This window comes from Sinocyclocheilus anshuiensis, unplaced genomic scaffold (assembly GCF_001515605.1).
Source record: "Sinocyclocheilus anshuiensis isolate Anshui unplaced genomic scaffold, SAMN03320099.WGS_v1.1 scaffold328, whole genome shotgun sequence".
In the NCBI taxonomy this organism is placed as follows: Eukaryota; Metazoa; Chordata; class Actinopteri; order Cypriniformes; family Cyprinidae; genus Sinocyclocheilus; species Sinocyclocheilus anshuiensis.
The window spans coordinates 1,837,063-1,853,962 of NW_015558621.1; the positions used below are offsets into that span (position 1 = coordinate 1,837,063).

The 16,900-nt window shown below is 35.4% G+C and overlaps 3 protein-coding genes across 4 annotated transcripts in view; 1 reads left to right on the top strand and 2 right to left on the bottom strand.

The window, feature by feature from the left end:
• Positions 1-5,179, bottom strand: part of LOC107680673 (sideroflexin-1-like) — a 14,540-nt gene extending 9,361 nt beyond the window's left edge. The window contains exon 1 of the mRNA XM_016476679.1: positions 5,055-5,179. The gene's annotated coding sequence lies outside the window, so the exon portion shown is untranslated. The remainder of the gene's footprint in view (positions 1-5,054) is intronic.
• A 1,396-nt stretch (positions 5,180-6,575) lies between these two features.
• On the bottom strand, positions 6,576-12,880 carry LOC107680607 (serine/threonine-protein phosphatase 2A catalytic subunit alpha isoform-like). The gene is made up of 7 exons (XM_016476555.1): positions 12,429-12,880; positions 9,957-10,166; positions 9,679-9,852; positions 9,471-9,560; positions 9,195-9,356; positions 7,438-7,556; positions 6,576-7,341 (listed from the first exon to the last, which is right to left on the bottom strand). The coding sequence occupies exons 1-7, from the start codon at positions 12,528-12,530 to the stop codon at positions 7,269-7,271; spliced, it is 930 nt and encodes a 309-aa protein (XP_016332041.1). The 5' UTR covers positions 12,531-12,880; the 3' UTR covers positions 6,576-7,268.
• Positions 11,243-16,435, top strand: LOC107680608 (UPF0461 protein C5orf24 homolog). Of its 2 annotated transcripts, none has more exons than XM_016476557.1 (2): positions 11,243-11,340; positions 14,973-16,435. In XM_016476557.1, the coding sequence occupies exons 1-2, from the start codon at positions 11,317-11,319 to the stop codon at positions 15,579-15,581; spliced, it is 633 nt and encodes a 210-aa protein (XP_016332043.1). In that variant the 5' UTR covers positions 11,243-11,316; the 3' UTR covers positions 15,582-16,435. The 2 variants fall into 2 exon arrangements, with proteins under 2 accessions (XP_016332043.1, XP_016332042.1); XM_016476556.1 differs by lacking the exon at positions 11,243-11,340 and adding an exon at positions 14,231-14,473.
• The last annotated feature ends 465 nt before the right edge of the window (positions 16,436-16,900 follow it).

A 16,900-nucleotide genomic window follows, 5' to 3' on the forward strand; every position in this document is an offset into this window, starting at 1 on the left:
AGACAATAATCCAAAACAAACATCAAAATCAACACAAAAATGTGTCACTGAGCACAAAATGAAGCTTTTGCCATGGCTGTCCCTGTCCTCTGACCTGAACCCTGTAGAAAATGAGTGGGGTGAACTGAAGAGAAGGAGCTGTGAATCTGAAGGATCTGGAGAGATTCTGGATGAAGGAATGGTCTCTGATCTCTTATCAGGTGTTCTCCAAACTCTTCAGGCATTATAGGAGAAAACTCTGAGCTGTTACCTTGGGAAAAGGACGTTGCAATAATTGGGTGCCAATAACTGTGGCTAACGTGAACTAGAGAAAGCATTTATTTCACAATGAGATTTCCCCCCCACGTTCCATTGTTTTACTTCAATGAAAGGTTAGAATTTTGTAAATTTTTGGAATGAAAGATCAAAAGGACAAACAATGCAGATTTATTTTCACAGCCACGTTTGCTCATATTTACCAAAGGTGCCAATATTTGTGGGCAGCACTGTATATGTCCTGTGTTTCTATACAAAACTGGCTAAAGTACCAGATTAGAAATTGAGTCTCAGGGAAGGGGATTGATTGAACGGATAGTCTGTCAAAAAATGTCATCAGTAACTCATTCTCATTTATTCTCATCTTTCTTCTGTGAAAGACAAAAGATATTCGACAGAGTGTGTGTGAAGGACTGACAGTCTTTGTCAACATTCACTTTCATTGCATTATTTTCCATACAATGAAAATCAAGATTACTGAGGCTGAGACTGCAATTTTTGTTTTCCAATGAAGAAAGAAAGCCATATGGTTTTAAACAGTGTTGGGGAGTAACTAGTTACATGTAACGGAATTAAGTAATTTAATTACAATATAAAAGTAATTGTAATCAGTTACAGTTACTGAGAAAAAATGTGTAATTAAATTACAGTTACTTATGAAAATGTTAAGGATTACAAAGGGGGTTACATCTGCTTTTTTTCACACACACTCCCACATACTGATTCTTTAGGGTCTTCATGAACGGTCTGCAACATACTTTTGTTAAAGTTCCTCAGTGGTCGTGTAAAACAAAACCCTTTTTACCTTGCTCTGTTGACAGCGACTCATTTTGGGGCATGTCCCTTTAAATGCTAATGAGCTCTGCTCACCCGCCCCTTTCTTCATGGAAGAGCAAAGGCGATTTAAAAATAATCATAAAAAATATAAAGTGTTAGACTTACTTCTTCTGGAGGTGCAGCTGGATCACGAACACTGGGTACTGATCTATCTTTGAGTTTTAACTTTTTAACAAAACCTGCCTTGAAAATCAAAACGGCTTGATAATTGAGACTGTTTAGGATTTTCGGGGATTAAAAAAAAAGAAGGAGTGAATGGATTTTTATCATTGTAGGGTGGCTGTGTCCACACACTGCTAAGATACATTTATATGCAAACACAATGTAAAAGTGAATTTTGCATCCTACATCCCTTGCATGTCTACTTTAAAATTGAAATACAATCTTAATTCAAGTAATGAAGAATTTCGAAAGTGTGAAAGTAATCAGTGTTGAGTACTACTATAAGGTTTACCCTGCCTAGTTTACATGTTTAAAAATGATAAACGGTTGAAAACATTACAAATTTAGAAAAGTAATCAAATGTAATCAGTTACATTACTTTAATAAAGTAATTGAAAAGTTACACTACTTATTACATTTTAAGTAGGGTAACTTGTAATCTGTAACCTATTACATTTCCAAAGTAACCTTCCCAACACTGGTTTTAAATGATAAGAGGTTACTGTTTTGAACCATGCCTTTCCAATGACGATTAGAAAACCAACTTCATTATCAAATGCTTCAAGGTTGAGTTTAGATAACAGAATTTAACCATTTATTTGCATGTGCATATTGCAATTAAAGGCATTCACAGTGGCAGAATTAAATAAATGAAATAAATCACGCACTTGCAGCTTGGTGACATTTTATCTTGACAATGCACCAAGACGGCTAAAGGGACGATAATAAATCATGCGTTTCTCTGCTGACAGCTACAAAAGTGGGCCCGTGTCTTTTTAAATCAAATCATGTTCATGCTTTGCACGAGATCACTTGATGCTTTGGCTTACGCTGCGTCCCGGTTGTGTTTCAATGGTGATAGGAAGTCCGACTCAGTCGATTCTCAGTTGAGTCCGAGTCGACTCTTTTGAGCAGTTCGTTTAAAAGAACCGGTTCGAAAAGAATTCAGGAATTCAGCCATACATCCCAGTGTGGTATTTTAAATGCTTAGAAACGTTTCGATATTTAGGCATTGCTTTATATTACGTTTTAATTCGATTATGTTTTATTAAATATGGTGTTTATGTAATTTAATGTTCCCATATCAGCCATAATTCCAAAAAATGATTTAAAATGTATATTTACATTAAGTAGCCTATTAAAATATATTTAAATATCGTAGCGTATTTCTATAACAAGCAATTTAATAAAAACGTTTTATGTAACATGTTCTTCTATTTGCCAATAAGTTTAGTTTTATTTGACAAGAGATGATTCTCTCTTTTTTTTTTAATTGCAGAGAACGGAACAAGAGATGATTCTCGGTTCAATGAGTCAATTGTTGATTCTGACGGATTCAATTCGATCCGTCAACGAATCGTTCAGTCATTTTTGTGAACAATCCTAAATCGCATACTACTTAGTAGGTACTACATTTGAATTTGAACGTACTACTCGACCGTTAAAAAAGTACGTTCTATATAGTATGAATGAGAGTAGTATGAATGGAATTCGGACGTACTACATCCGCCATGTTGATGTTGTCACGTGACATGCGTCTTCACAACAGCGCCAAAATGTAAGAGCCCGCACTACTGCGCGAACATCAGCAATGTTTCACGTTATTCTTACCGCTTTCATCGCGTTTTAACCTTGATTGGATCAACAGCTCAGAGGAGGCTTCTAGCTGCTCGCAGATCACTGATTTTTTAGGATTACTGATAAACTACTGTCATTTGATTTGTATTATTTGTATTTGTTACTTATTTTAATTTTAGTTAAATTATGTCTGAATTTATTATGTCTGTATAGGTCTTTTATTAAGTTTTTAGTTTTATTTAATTTGAGTTATTTTAATACTTCAACAAACTAAATGGAAATGAAATAATATATATATTGAATTTATAAATGTGTATGTGTGTATATATATATATATATACATATATGTGAGTGTGTGGTTGTACATATACTTAGTTTTTTTTTTTTTTGGTGTTTGGCTGTGTTATGTTAGAAGCGTTATTATACTCTTATACCTTTTGTTCTTTACTATTTTGAATTTTTAGCTTTATGAAATTTTGTTGTATGCATTTGTCATTTTTATTTAATCTCTTTATTTTAAAAATGTGTATAGGTAGTATTTATAAAGTTTTAGCTTTTAGTTTTGGATCTGTTTTTAGTTGTTTTAATACTACAATTGATTGCTTCTGTTGTCCTCATTTGTAAGTCGCTTTGGATAAAAGCGTCTGCTAAATGACTAAATAAAAAATTAAATAAATATATGATGTAGAGACAATGTAGTGAAAATTACTTGCACCCTACAGACAGTCCCTGTAATGTCAAAGCAGTAACCATTAGTCATTATCAATCCATTAATGCTACATTGACAAGCTGTGGCATATGTATTAACAGTAGCTTAGTATGTAGCTAACAAAATATCAACTAAATATTAGTAAAAGAGGGGACAAAATGTTTTAAAGTCCGTGGAATTTTCTAATCTCATTAAACTACTTAACAACGAACGTCTCCGTTAAAAAAGCAGTTAACACGCTGATGTACAACAGCATTGACACTAGCTCGATCTGTTCTTTAACTTGATGTGCTCAGTAATAATAATGATTAAACATCTTTTTACAGCCGATTCACGAAATCATCTAATCGATTTACAATGTTTAAACTTTCAATAAGTCAGCCGTTCACTTAGATCATGTTAAACAAGTGCAATTTAACCACAATGAACAACGTTTTTCCCTGAGGTACTGACACTTGAAAAGAGCCGCATCGCCGCCTTCCGCCATTTTCGAATATGACGCCTCCTCTCCCGTGGCCTCATGGGATAGTAAAGTGTCCATCGTATGCATGCTACGGAATTCGGGCGGAAGTAGTAGGTCATCCGGGTACTTCTCGCCTACTGTTTTTCGAATACTATGAATTCGGACATACTACTCGCCTCGCATACTGTTTTTCGCCTACTATATAGTATGGAAGTATGCGATTTCGGACGCAGCTCTTGTGTGCACAGGCTCAACCGATTCGCTAAAACAAAGAGCCGACTCAAAAGAACAATTGATTCACGATTCTGACATCGCAACAAAGCGACTATATTTTACGTTTTCCTACAATGAAAACACCAGAACAGCGCGTACACACTATGGATTGCAGTGATAAGACACTGTCCGATGCACGGGCCTCTTGATCTGAACTGAACTTTGAACAGAGAAACCGTGTTTATGACACTTTCCCCAAACAGCCCCATTTCTTGGCCAATAGTATGCATTCATAATTTGATATATTATACTCTGTGTTTTTTCAATAGCCTAGTAATAATATGCATGCACACATCTTAATTCATAGGCTATATTTTATGTGTTAAAACAGTGATGCTCTTTAAAGAGCAAACACTGTCGTATAAATGGCATGATTTAACGTTATATGGTGTCTCGTTTTGAAATCAACTGTTAGAATTTCATCATTGTAGCCCAATGGCAAAGTATGGTTCAAAACCAGTCAGTACCGGTTAGGTGGTTTCCATTGGGGTTTTCAATATGTCATAAATCCAAATATGAATTATATTATGCTTAAATATAATGTTAAAAATATAGCTCCATATGATGAACATCTCAATCAATGTTAGTTTTGTCTTTAAAAGCATCTGTACAACTCCAGCTGTGCACCTCTTTATTAACCTCTGGATGCCACATCACAAACCCACTTACTGACAGCATAAGCTTTTACATTCTAATGCAGCCAGCAAAAAAAAGAAGAAAAACATATCTTGACAATGGCATCCGTGGAGATCTATAAAGAAAGGTCATGTTACTTACAGTGCAACAGTGCAAAGCTCGCCGTCAGACCAAATCACAGCACTCCGCAGCAGATATCAGGCTCACGCGCTGAGGTTAATTTGGTATTTACGAATGAAGGTGAAGAACGCTGCAGTAAACGCCACCCTCTCTCCCAACCAACCAGAGACGCTGAAGACAATTCAAAATAAAAGTTTTCAATATCTTGGAAAATATTTGCAACATGGTAACATTCGATTTATATTCTAGAAAACAGTTATATCAAAAAATAAATAAAAATAAAAATAAATAAATAAAATGCATGTCAGTCAACGAAAGACTTTTGTCATGAAATCAAAGGAATGCAAATATTTAGATTATTAAATTTAATGAGCTTCAAAGATGCCAAATCCGTTTTAAGTCTTCAGTTTTGATGACATTCATTTTTAACTGCTGATTGTCTACCTGTGTGAATTTTGTGTTCACCAAATAAATAAATGCTCTTACATGTATTTTGTATGTCATACAGAGGGATCGCAATGAACACTTTAAAAAAAAATTTAACTGAATCTCTACAGAAAGAGATGAATATGTTAATTACATAAGTATCTCCAAAAACTAAGACCTTTTCGAAATGCCAGTTATTTCTTGGAGCTAATTAAAACTCTTTTTATTCGAAGAGGGTGCGTGATAGATTCATCAGTAGTACAAAGTCTCTTTAAAGGGTCATGAAACCCCCGTTTCAGCACTGGTTAGTATTCTGTAGTCGTTGGTACAATTAACTACAGTAGAGTTACAGGTAACTGGCTAAGAAAATGGCTCCATCTAGCGGATATTTTAAACACCAACCTGTTATGTCATTCCTCTTATGCATATCATTTTAATGCCATGCAAAATATTAAACTCACGATTTCCGTCATGCAAATCATATTATTTTGTTTTATCGCATTATTACATTTAGTTAACATAAGAATTAATTTTAACTGACACTTTGGTTTTAGTGAGTATTGGCCATTATTCCCCAACTTTTAACAAGTATTTTTTGAATAAATAAACGTTTTCAGATATTTCCTCATTTTTTAAGAACTTCTCTTATCCAAAAAAGTTAAACAAAACATTACATCATGAGCAAGCATCGGATTTTATAAAATCTCTCACCGTTAGATAAAATTACAGAAAATGTTACAATGGTTTTCAAATTTTAAATGATTTCAAGTTTTCACCTTCATATAAGCAAACTTTTTATTTAGCTCTAAGCAATGGATAACCTCATTCTTTTTGTCCTATTAGGTTCCATCCTCTTCATTTTCATTGTTTAAATAGTTGCCTGAACTTGACCAGACCATATTTTTTTAAAGTCTGATGTACTGTAACCATTAAGAAATACAATAAAGGGATATTCTCTTTTTTATAGATACAGTGCTCAGTACATTTTACTGCATAACAGGAATGACCCAATCTGACAACAAAAATCAATCAGCAACACTGCTAACATTTTGCACCATCCTACAGCAGAGGAAGAACAATGTTACAGCTGCTGTCTAAAAAGAAACAGACTTTACATAGATAAATAGCATGAGTCTTTATTGCTGTTCAAATCCCTATTTAATTGTGCTCTCATTTACAAATTACTGGGAAATAATGCAGTAACATACAAAAGCAAAAACAAACAAAACCACTGCTCTGTAAACTAAGAACAATAACAAATACTGCATTGAAAAAGTGCTTAAAAGACACTGAAAAGGGCCTAAAACTAAAGTGTCTCATACCCAGCTGTAACAAACACTGCAGTAGGCAATCGTTTAAAACAGCAGTTGGAAATTTGCCAGATGACAGCTCATTGCGTACCCGAGGCCATGCAGCATGAAAACGCAGCTATAATACACAGCACTGTTTTAAGCTCATCACAACTTGAACATTATCCAGTCATAAGCATTTAGAGTGTATATTCAAAATGTTATTCCAAAACACCCGTTAGTCAGAAGAAACCCTTATATCCTGGTCAAAAACACAACAGCTTTTTAGTACATAAGAGAGAAAAGTACATGATGCAGATGAAAGAGTACTGTTACATTTGTGTGTTTGTTGAGAAGACTGCATCTATCTTATTGCAGTATAGATATGGCACATGTTTTGGTCCAAGGACAGGGGTTTGTGTTGGAAAATTTGAACAGATGAGCATGTCTTCTATGAATAATCATTGTCCACTGGTCAGATAGTGCTGCAATACTGTAATTTTAAAAAAACCTTCCCATCTTACAGGAAATAATCTGGAGTGCGACGAGTAACGTGAGGCTCTCCTCTGCGTGGTGCAGGGTCAAACTGTAAACTAAAGGACATCATTCTCTTAATATTCATATTTATAACAGCAAAAGGGAATTATTAATCAAAACAGAAATTGTTTTATGCTTTGTCATATACGTACAAGGAATACTTGAGTGTGTCATCGAGTTCCATTATGGCAGCCTGGTTACCACATCGGTAGCAATAATTAGGTGCACTGAAGATCGTTACAACATTACGTTCATGACACCAGTTATAACCCTGTAGAAATTTTTAAAAAATATATTAGCCAGTAGCTAATCCACAGTTGGTAGGTGTATTATTATCCATGTGCTACAAATTCAAAACAATTGTACAGTTTCAAATTTCTATTACATATTTAGTTTCAGATATGCTGCGTTTTAATTTACTCATGTAACAAACAACATTTAACATCTTCAAAAATGACATACGATAACATCATTATATACATTTACCTTTCAGATGAATCTCTTTTATTGGGATTCTGCCTTGTCTGTCATCAGTTATTCAATTGTTCAATTGTCAAAAGACATTTTTTTTAAATACAGAATGTACTAATTACTTTTTCTAAATTTTGTATTAATATTTACATATTCTTTAAATTGTAATTAATATCATGTGAAATAGTAAATCAACTATTTTATTTAAAGTCGGCATGAAACGGAAGTAGCGATAGTCTTTTCTTCTCTACTGTGACGTCTATCCGAGTGAAACGGCATCTGAAATGAGAGGGTGGGACTTGATTTCTTCCTTCGGGAATTGATTGGATCGTTGGAAGTTGTGGCGTTGCTAACAAAATGGAGGCAGATCTGAATGCCAGTTTGCAGTTAGTTGTGGGGGGATTTCTCCCCACTGGATTCACTGCCGACACCCTAGCATGAAGACATTTTTTATTTATTGAGGAAGACGACGACGAGGACGATCAACGGCACAAAACATACCTAACAGCGTGCGCGCGCGAGAGAGACTGCCTGAATGACTGAATGTGTCCTCCATCAGGTTAAGTCATACTCATAAAAAAAAAAAGAAATAGTTTGCGATGTCCTAAGAGTAATGTTGTGGTAATATCCTAATATCCTTTCATAGTGTACTCCCCCATGGCTTGCATCAGCACTGGTCAATGCATTGATTTCTATAAAGTGAAGCATCAGCTTCAGCTTTTCCCCCTGTTCAGCTTCAGCTTTTCCCTGTTTATCCCAGCATTTACCCCTCACGTCACTAGCTCCGCCCTTGCGCCATAGCTCGTGACCGGAAGAGAAGAGGAGTCGTTTTGAGGGGGAGGGGAGGTTAACGTTTTTGATTAAAGATTACGAGGGCACATGAATTTAAAAAAAAGAATGAAGTGCACGGATAAATGATTTATAATAAACACTACAGTATTCCATTAAAAAATAAGAATTTTCAATTTTGATTTCATGGTGACTTTAAAATTGTATTTTGACAATTTAGTTGAATAATTAAATAACCAATGTGAGACAAGTCAACATTTAAGTAAAAGAGATTCCTGAGAAAGGTAAATTCATTCTAAGACTTTTATATACAGGCATATGAATATTTATATATTAACTGCCCCTATTGTAACGGAAAATATGTCATAATAGCAACACTATGAATGCAAATTGAATGATTTTACTCAATTAGCCTACATGTTTTAATGAAAAGTGAAGATGTCTGAAATGTACATTACGAATGTAATTCATGGAAATACTCAATAATAACCCTCTTAATTACAGTAAATATTATCAATTTATAAATAATATCACTAGTAACAACATGCCACTTGTGGCCTTCTAAAAATAAAACTTCTTCTACTCCAAAAATCTAAAAACATTCATGTATCCAACATACATTTATACATGGTAATCAATTCTCTTTTACCTCCATCACTAACTGGTGAGCTCGTGAAACCAGAGTCAAGCAGTTGGCATGGTTAAATGTTTCTGAGATGTCCTGGCCAAATGTGTACCCAGCCCCCCTGGGGGAAATCCCCCAACCTCCGCGGTCATCCGGATCTGACCACAGCAAATCACACATGGGACCCTGCCAATAAGATTTCATAAGGTCCTGTGAGTAGTATTCACAGCTGGGACTCTTAATGATTTTGAATGTAGTAACACTATACATCTTTCTGATATTCACAGGTGGAATTTATACCTCATGGGGAACTTCTTGGATACGGTCCAACGCGCGGATGTGATCCAGCGTGTCAATTGAAGGTGACAATCCTCCATGGAGACAGAAAATCTGTGGAGACAGAGCAAAGCTTAAGCTTTATGTGCACTCAAATTACTATGCAACGTCTTTGTTTTGAGTTGAGTACAGTTACAACGGATGAAATACTGTTAATCACAAATCAATTTACCTGTGTGTCTACGAGGGCTGTAAGAGGAAGGTAGTCAAAGAGGTCTGTGAAATATTTCCAAACATTTGCATTTCCGTATTTTCTCAGGCACTCGTCATAAAAGCCATAAACTTGTGTGATCTGTCTACTTTCATGATTTCCACGGAGGATGGTGATTCTCTCTCGATATCGAACCTGGACGATTTAAAATGACAAAACAAGCCATTAACAATGCAAATGAAATTTTTCTTTAAAAAAAAAAAAATATATATATATTAAAGCTGTATCCATTCACGCACCTTTAAAGACACCAGTAGTGTGACTGTCTCTACTGAATAGTAGCCTCTATCCACATAGTCTCCCATGAATAGGTAATTAGTATCTGGTGATTTACCCCCGATCTTAAACAGTTCCATAAGATCGTGAAATTGTCCATGTACATCTCCACATACTGTGACCGGGCAACGCACCTCCTGAACGTTTGACTCTTTGGATAAAATTTCTTTAGCCTGCAATAGATAAAACAGGCAGGTTAGACTACAAAAGCACACAAACGGTGCTCTGAACTATTAACCTAAAGTGCATTTAAAATTCCTAACAAACTGCAAGAGGCAATGTTGACACGGACCAGTGATGAATAAATATTGGCATATGCCTAATATGCCTTTGTTCTTTGAAATGGATTGAGGGACGAAATGCGCTGTAAAAATGTGTGTCAGATAACCTAAAAATGTGGTAACTAACAGCTAAACTAACTGGTAATAATAAAATTAAAATAAATGAAAAATAATATTAATTACAATACTAATAATAATCATTATTATTATAATTTTTTACATTTAATTTTATATATTATAAAAGATGTATATTTTTCCTAATACAAACTCAGGTATAGGGATGTAACTAGGGCTGCACGATAAATCGCATGCGATATTTAACGCGCATCTTATCAGTAAAGCCGGTTCTGTAATCAGCGGTAAATCTCCATCACCTGCGTGAATTCAGCTTTTCCATCAGCGCCACCTTCTGTCAGCGAGTGGATTTACAGACTTATATTTACATTCAGCCTGTGTGCAGTTTCTGTCTGGCCAAAAATGGACCGAATTTGCATGCCCTGCTGTAAATTTTGACCGGTTGATGAAAAACAAGCTTATGTGGATTCTACACATTTAAGCAATTCAGATAAGTTATCTAGAATTATTTATGGAGCAGATAAAATACATATAATCATTTATTAATCAATTATCATTTTGACATATTTTTTCTTTATTTAAAGGCTGAAATGTGAGGTTTACCTTTTTATTAAACTTTTTCAAAGCTTTATTTGAACATTTACTTTAGATATTTCAACATGCTATTAAACTGTTGTCAGTCAAGTTGTCATTTAAAATCCAAACATCATTGGTAATGTTATTGTTTTAGTGATTATGCAAACAAAAAGTCCTTTTATTTGTCGTTTGTTGATTTTTAAATGTAAAACTTGGTGAAGTGAAGTATGTGTCATTACTTTTTTAACATCTCCAGGACATGTTAACAATACCGTGATAATACGGATAACCGTGATAAGTTTGGTCACTATAATCGTGATAAGAAATTGTCATACCGCTACATCCCTACTCAGGTACATCTTCCTTTGTGCTCCACAGTAGAAAGTCAGTCATGCAGGTTTGGAACAACATGTGGGTGAGTACATGATGACAGAATGTTCATTTTTAGGTCAACTGTTTTAAGGCAGCAAGCGCGCATTTTCACTTTTACATTGTGCAGGTAAAGTTACAGGACACTGAAATTTGTGGTTTAACAGAATAAGGTCATACTGATTAATGCAGGTGGACATATTCTAGATGCGCCATTTGAAATAACCTGGGCATTTTTAACATTGCAATTACAATTTACATAAAATTGATCTTTTTAACACATTAAAAGTACATAAATTATATATATATATATATATATATCGCAAAATTACGCCGTTTAAGTGTTTTTTAAATTATGCTGGTGAATCTGTACGTTTGCTTAGAAAGCAAAAGGCAAACCCAAAACTCTGCCTGACAACGAATAACAGTAAAGTGGGCATAACATTAACCTGACGAGCTCTGGTTGCTAACTGCGCTGCACAGCCAACAACCAATAGTCACATTCATGGCGCACAAACTATGGCAAGCCGTTTTAACATTTAATCTATAAACCGTACTAGTATCTATTTTCATGGTACTAGTACCTATTTTTTAGATACTAGTATCTTTTCCATTAAGTACTAGTACTTATTCATTAGGTACTAGTGCTTATTCTTTAGCTACTAGTGCTTATTCTTTAGGTACTAGTGTTTATTCTTTAGGTACTAGTGTCTTTTGTAAAGTTACTAGTACTTATTCATTAGATACTAGTACTTAATCATTAGCTACTAGTACTTATTCCAATAGTGACTAGTATTTAATTATACTCTTCTTGTTAAGAAAAAATAGAACTAGTACTTATTTTTTAGTTACTAGTAACTTTTTAGACCAGAGATATCCTGAACTTAATACTAGTACGGCTTATAGATTAAATGTTACTACGGCTTTCCATACACAGACGGCCAATAATAGAATAATTCGGCACCGCCATTTTCGGATAAGCGGCCAGTGGGAAGGGCGCACTGCAACTGTATCCGAGCCGATAACAAATATAGCCAGTCTGCTGCTGCGCCCACGGGCCGCCTGACAAAACACGTGTTTTAACATACAAAGCAACATTGACACGGGTGAGGATGACCGTCGTGCTGAACTCACCTTCTCGCATAAAATTTTCACTTGGTTTTCCGACAGTTGCTTGCACTCGTTCAGTTGCTCGATCCATTGGTCCAGTTCTTTCGTGAATACCTTCTCGTCCATTCTCGACAACTCCTTAAATCATTCAAGTTATGTTAAAAAAGAAGGTAAAATGACTCAAAATGCCTTATTTGGGTTTGGCGTCATGCGTCAAAGTAATCAATCCCAGTTTAAAAAAAATAAAGCTGTTGAGTCCTTGGTTACTTGAAATACTTTAAGGCCGCAAAATGAAGTGAAACGCTGTTACTTTTACTCCCTCAAGAATAACTCGATGAATTACTGTTCTCTGTAGAAGCAGTAAACGATTAAAGTAAGCCTGAAAGCTCCTTTGATTTCGGGCAGAGTGTGGTTATGATGCGCAGCAGCGACGAAGAATCCGCTCATGTAGGTTGACGTCACCTAATCCGCATTCAAAATACCGAATCCTACTACTGTGAAGACTTCCTTCTTAATATTCATGAGCCAGGCGTTCTCCATTGGCAGATTACTATACTGAATCTTTATTAACTAATTAATAGTTATAAGCCAGGCGTTCGCAATAGGATGGCTATCAATGAACGTCAGCATGACCTTATTAATATTGACCAGTTAAGTCTTCGCCATAGTAGCACTTGTCGCAGATATATTGCTTTGTCTCTTGCGCGTTTAGTGCCGCCAACTGATGTACAAGGGGAATAACAGTAAATTTTAATTTGAGAACCGCTACATTGTTATGATTTAATAAACAAATAAAGTAGTAATAACAATGATATTGTTATCATTACTATTACTACTACTACATTATGTTCTGTTGCTGGAAGGTTAAGGAACTTTTTAACCTATTATTGTTATTATTATTATGCTCTGTTGCTGGGAAGTGATAGGTCTTTTTTCCTCTGTGTATCTTGTAAAGGAGCAGCGACGTTCATTATGGTCTTCAACATAGCCTACTTTATTTAAATATTGTTATTCGGTAACACTTTATTTGAAGGGGTGTGCATAAGGCTGACATGGCACCTTCATAATCATGACATGACACATGTCATGAATATGAAGGTTTTTTATGCATGTTTAAGACAGCTGTCATTAAGTGGCATTCGCTCAGTTATGTCATTTTTAATGCAAATATGACATTATTTGACCTAACCCTAACCTAACCCTACCCCTACCCTTACCCCTAACCATAGCCCATAACAAAGACATCTCAAACAAGGTCATCTTTGCATTAAAAATTACATAACTGAGCGAATGCCACTTAATGACAGCTGTCTTAAACATGCATAAAACCTACTTCATATTCATGACATGTCATGTCATGATTATGTATGTGTCATGTCATGACTATGAAGGTGTCATGTCAGTCTTATGCACACCCCTTCAAGTAAAGTGTAACCTGTTATTCTTATACTTAAAATATTTTCTATCCATACATTGTTTTCATGTTCATATATTTTTACTTTCGCATATACCATATAGTTTATTCTTTACTTTATTTATGTGATGGGGAACATATCTGACTGTGCTTTTCATTAAACACTCTCTTTGGAAATATGACTTAAATTAAGATAAATAATAATAATTTAAAAATCCCCAACCACGCATTCTGTATAGACAGTGACATGGTGACATTTTCAAATGTCATCAACAAATAAATATATATAAATTAATAAATATCGAGGACAAAAGTGGCGCGTGAGCTGACACCAGGGCCTTCTGGTATTTGCTAAAGAATAGTATAAATTCCCACCAGCAGCTGACGCATGCGTATTAGCTATTCTTACTATTTTATTATTTTTTCTAGTGAAAATGGCTGCCTTTCAGCTTTAAACCTCAGCTGTTCAGGGGGAAAATATCCACCCCATAATCCAGAATTAGCACGATCGTTTAGGAAGAAAGCATCTTGCGGTTCAAAGATGTCCATATTCCTGCGTAAATAACATTATGTTTTTGCTTTCAAGAATGGAAGATAGATCTGTTTCATGTTTAACGTTAACCCATTACATTCCGTGATCCGCGTTCCAGATGAGGTAAAGTACTTTATTTATTGCATTATTTAACGCAAAATGACATCTGTTTTATACTAAATTCAATTTTATTTGCAGTAATTAAAAGAATAATCTATATTAACGACCAAATAGCGCAGGAAAAAAAGATACAGAATGACAGGACAACGATGGACTTGCATAAGCGATATTCCGCGGTCGCTGTACATTTTGTGACCAGACAGTGTGTTTATCTAACTGTAGTGATGCGACCTACTTAATGTGTGAATATTTCCATAGTTTATATATAATTTATATAGCTACGCCTTCTTCTGCATTAACTTTCAGTGGTTAATTGGACAGGCCTGTTGTTTTCTTTTTGATTGACGTCGTCAATCAGTCACTTTCGATGCACGCGGTCGATGCAAGATGTTGAAAAAGTTTGCAAAGCCTCACATTCAGTTGTTATTTCACAATATACTTTCCATTAACCACTTTATCTTGTAATATATCAAATGTTTTCAAATATATTTTATTTTAACAGAAAATGATGCACCAAGTAGCCAGCAACAGCAACGACTATGGTCTGGGTAGCATTGGGGACGATGGGCAACACCCAGCCAGTCACTTTGAGTTGTGCAGTTCACAGTCCAACAAATTTTACACCACCGCCCCACCTCCTGCACTACAACTGCCACTCCCAAACTTGCCCCCCTTGCCACAGAGCATGATCAAGCCCATGTCCTGCCAGATGCAGGACTCCCAGAATGAATTTCACTCCCAAACCGTTCGAATGAGGGCTGCAGATGCTCCAGAGGGCTGCAAGAAAAAGAAGGGCCTCGGAAAGTCTGGACGACGAGGCAGGCCCTCGGGTACCACTAAGTCCGCAGGCTACAGGACAAGTACGGGACGACCGCCCGGCACCACCAGAGCAGCGGGCTTTAAAACCAGCCCAGGACGGCCACTGGGCACCACCAAAGCTGCAGGCTACAAGGTGAGCCCAGGTAGGCCTCCAGGCAGCATCAAAACTCTGGCAAGGCTTAACAAACTGGACTATGGCGCCTGCAATGGTGCACCGTTCCCTTACAACATGATGCAGAAGAGGGCCTTGTGCGAAGCCACTGTGAAAGAGAAAGACACTACTACCGAGTGAAAACTGTTTTTTTTTTTTTTTATTGCAAGGGGGGACTTGGGATGTGGGTGCATGTCCAAAGTCACAGTGAATTGTGTTTGAGATGTCAAACTCTTGCAAGGAAGAAAAAAAGATGGATTTTGATACTTCAACTCATGTGTATGTGCCAGTGTTATCCTTTTGTGTATCTTTTTCCAAAGACCATTAGCATTACCTTTCTCGCAATGACGTATGTTAACCTATTGTACAGATGTGCATGACAATAGTATTGTGAAATAAAGTTACAGTATTGAACACATATTAATCTTTTCAGTCCCTTAGACTTTGCTCAAGTGAAATGTAGAGAGAACTGCAATTGTGTTGTTTTACATGTAACTTTACCTTTTCCTTAATACTTTCGATGTAAAGATACTGCTGGGAACAGTCTTCATCACATAGTTTGTTTCATTCTAGATTTTAGAACATTGCATTTGACTTTAAAAATCTGATCACTAGTAATAACTCCTCTGTTCCCCTGATGTGTATGTGAAAGTGCTCTGTAATGTCCAATGATATGTTGATCTTTTTTGTTGTTGTTGTATTTATGAAATGTCTGGTGCCCTTTTCAGACAGACGATGGTGTGGATTTTTGATAAAATGTCAAGTCACAGATTTCAGCAATGACATAATGCTGTTGTAAATATAACTGTGAGTTTATATCAGCCATTGTGTTCTGTTCAGCCTAAAATTGTTTTGCTGATCAATGATCCACTCTAGAATTCCGTGTTACTTTTTTTTTTTTAAATCACTGGACTAAAACAAGTCTCAGTTTTGTGTAATTGAATACACCTGATCTGATAAAAAAAATACAGTTATCACTCCAAAAAATAAATTGTGCGGGAAAACTGCTAAAACACATTTTTTTTTGTGTTTGCAAAAATTATATATAAATAATTTTTTCCAGATCTATTAAGTTGGTGTGAAATTGTCTCTATTATGAAGTAATAATATATGACTGTAACTGTGTAAACAATAGAACGTATGTAGCAAAAATATGTAAACAAAATATTTAAAATAACTGAATTTGCATGGGCTAAATAGGAAATACAATATTTACATGTTGTAAATATGCACATATTGTAAGACAAAACCTGTTAAGACATAGCATTAAAATAACGGTATGAACGTAACTACGTAAAATGAAACCTAAAGAATTCTACTGCACATAATTCAATATAAAAATGTAACTTACATTTTTTACATTCTAGAATTTTTACATTCTTTTCCAAAAAGAATTGTTCAGAATGACTAAGATTTTTGTAGAAACAGCGGGCAATTCATAGGTCCCTCATACTGTCTTT

Excerpts from the sequence above, each read along its gene's own strand:
- LOC107680607 (XM_016476555.1), bottom strand. The coding sequence starts at position 12,530 with ATGGACGAGAAGGTATTCACGAAAGAACTGGACCAATGGATCGAGCAA. Across the intron at positions 10,167-12,428 it reads TGAAAATTTTATGCGAGAAG|GCTAAAGAAATTTTATCCAA; the intron begins GTGAGTTCAGCA and ends TATCTATTGCAG. Across the intron at positions 9,561-9,678 it reads CAGCCCTCGTAGACACACAG|ATTTTCTGTCTCCATGGAGG; the intron begins GTAAATTGATTT and ends CTGTCTCCACAG.
- LOC107680608 (XM_016476556.1), top strand. The coding sequence starts at position 14,426 with ATGTTTAACGTTAACCCATTACATTCCGTGATCCGCGTTCCAGATGAG. Across the intron at positions 14,474-14,972 it reads TGATCCGCGTTCCAGATGAG|AAAATGATGCACCAAGTAGC; the intron begins GTAAAGTACTTT and ends TTATTTTAACAG.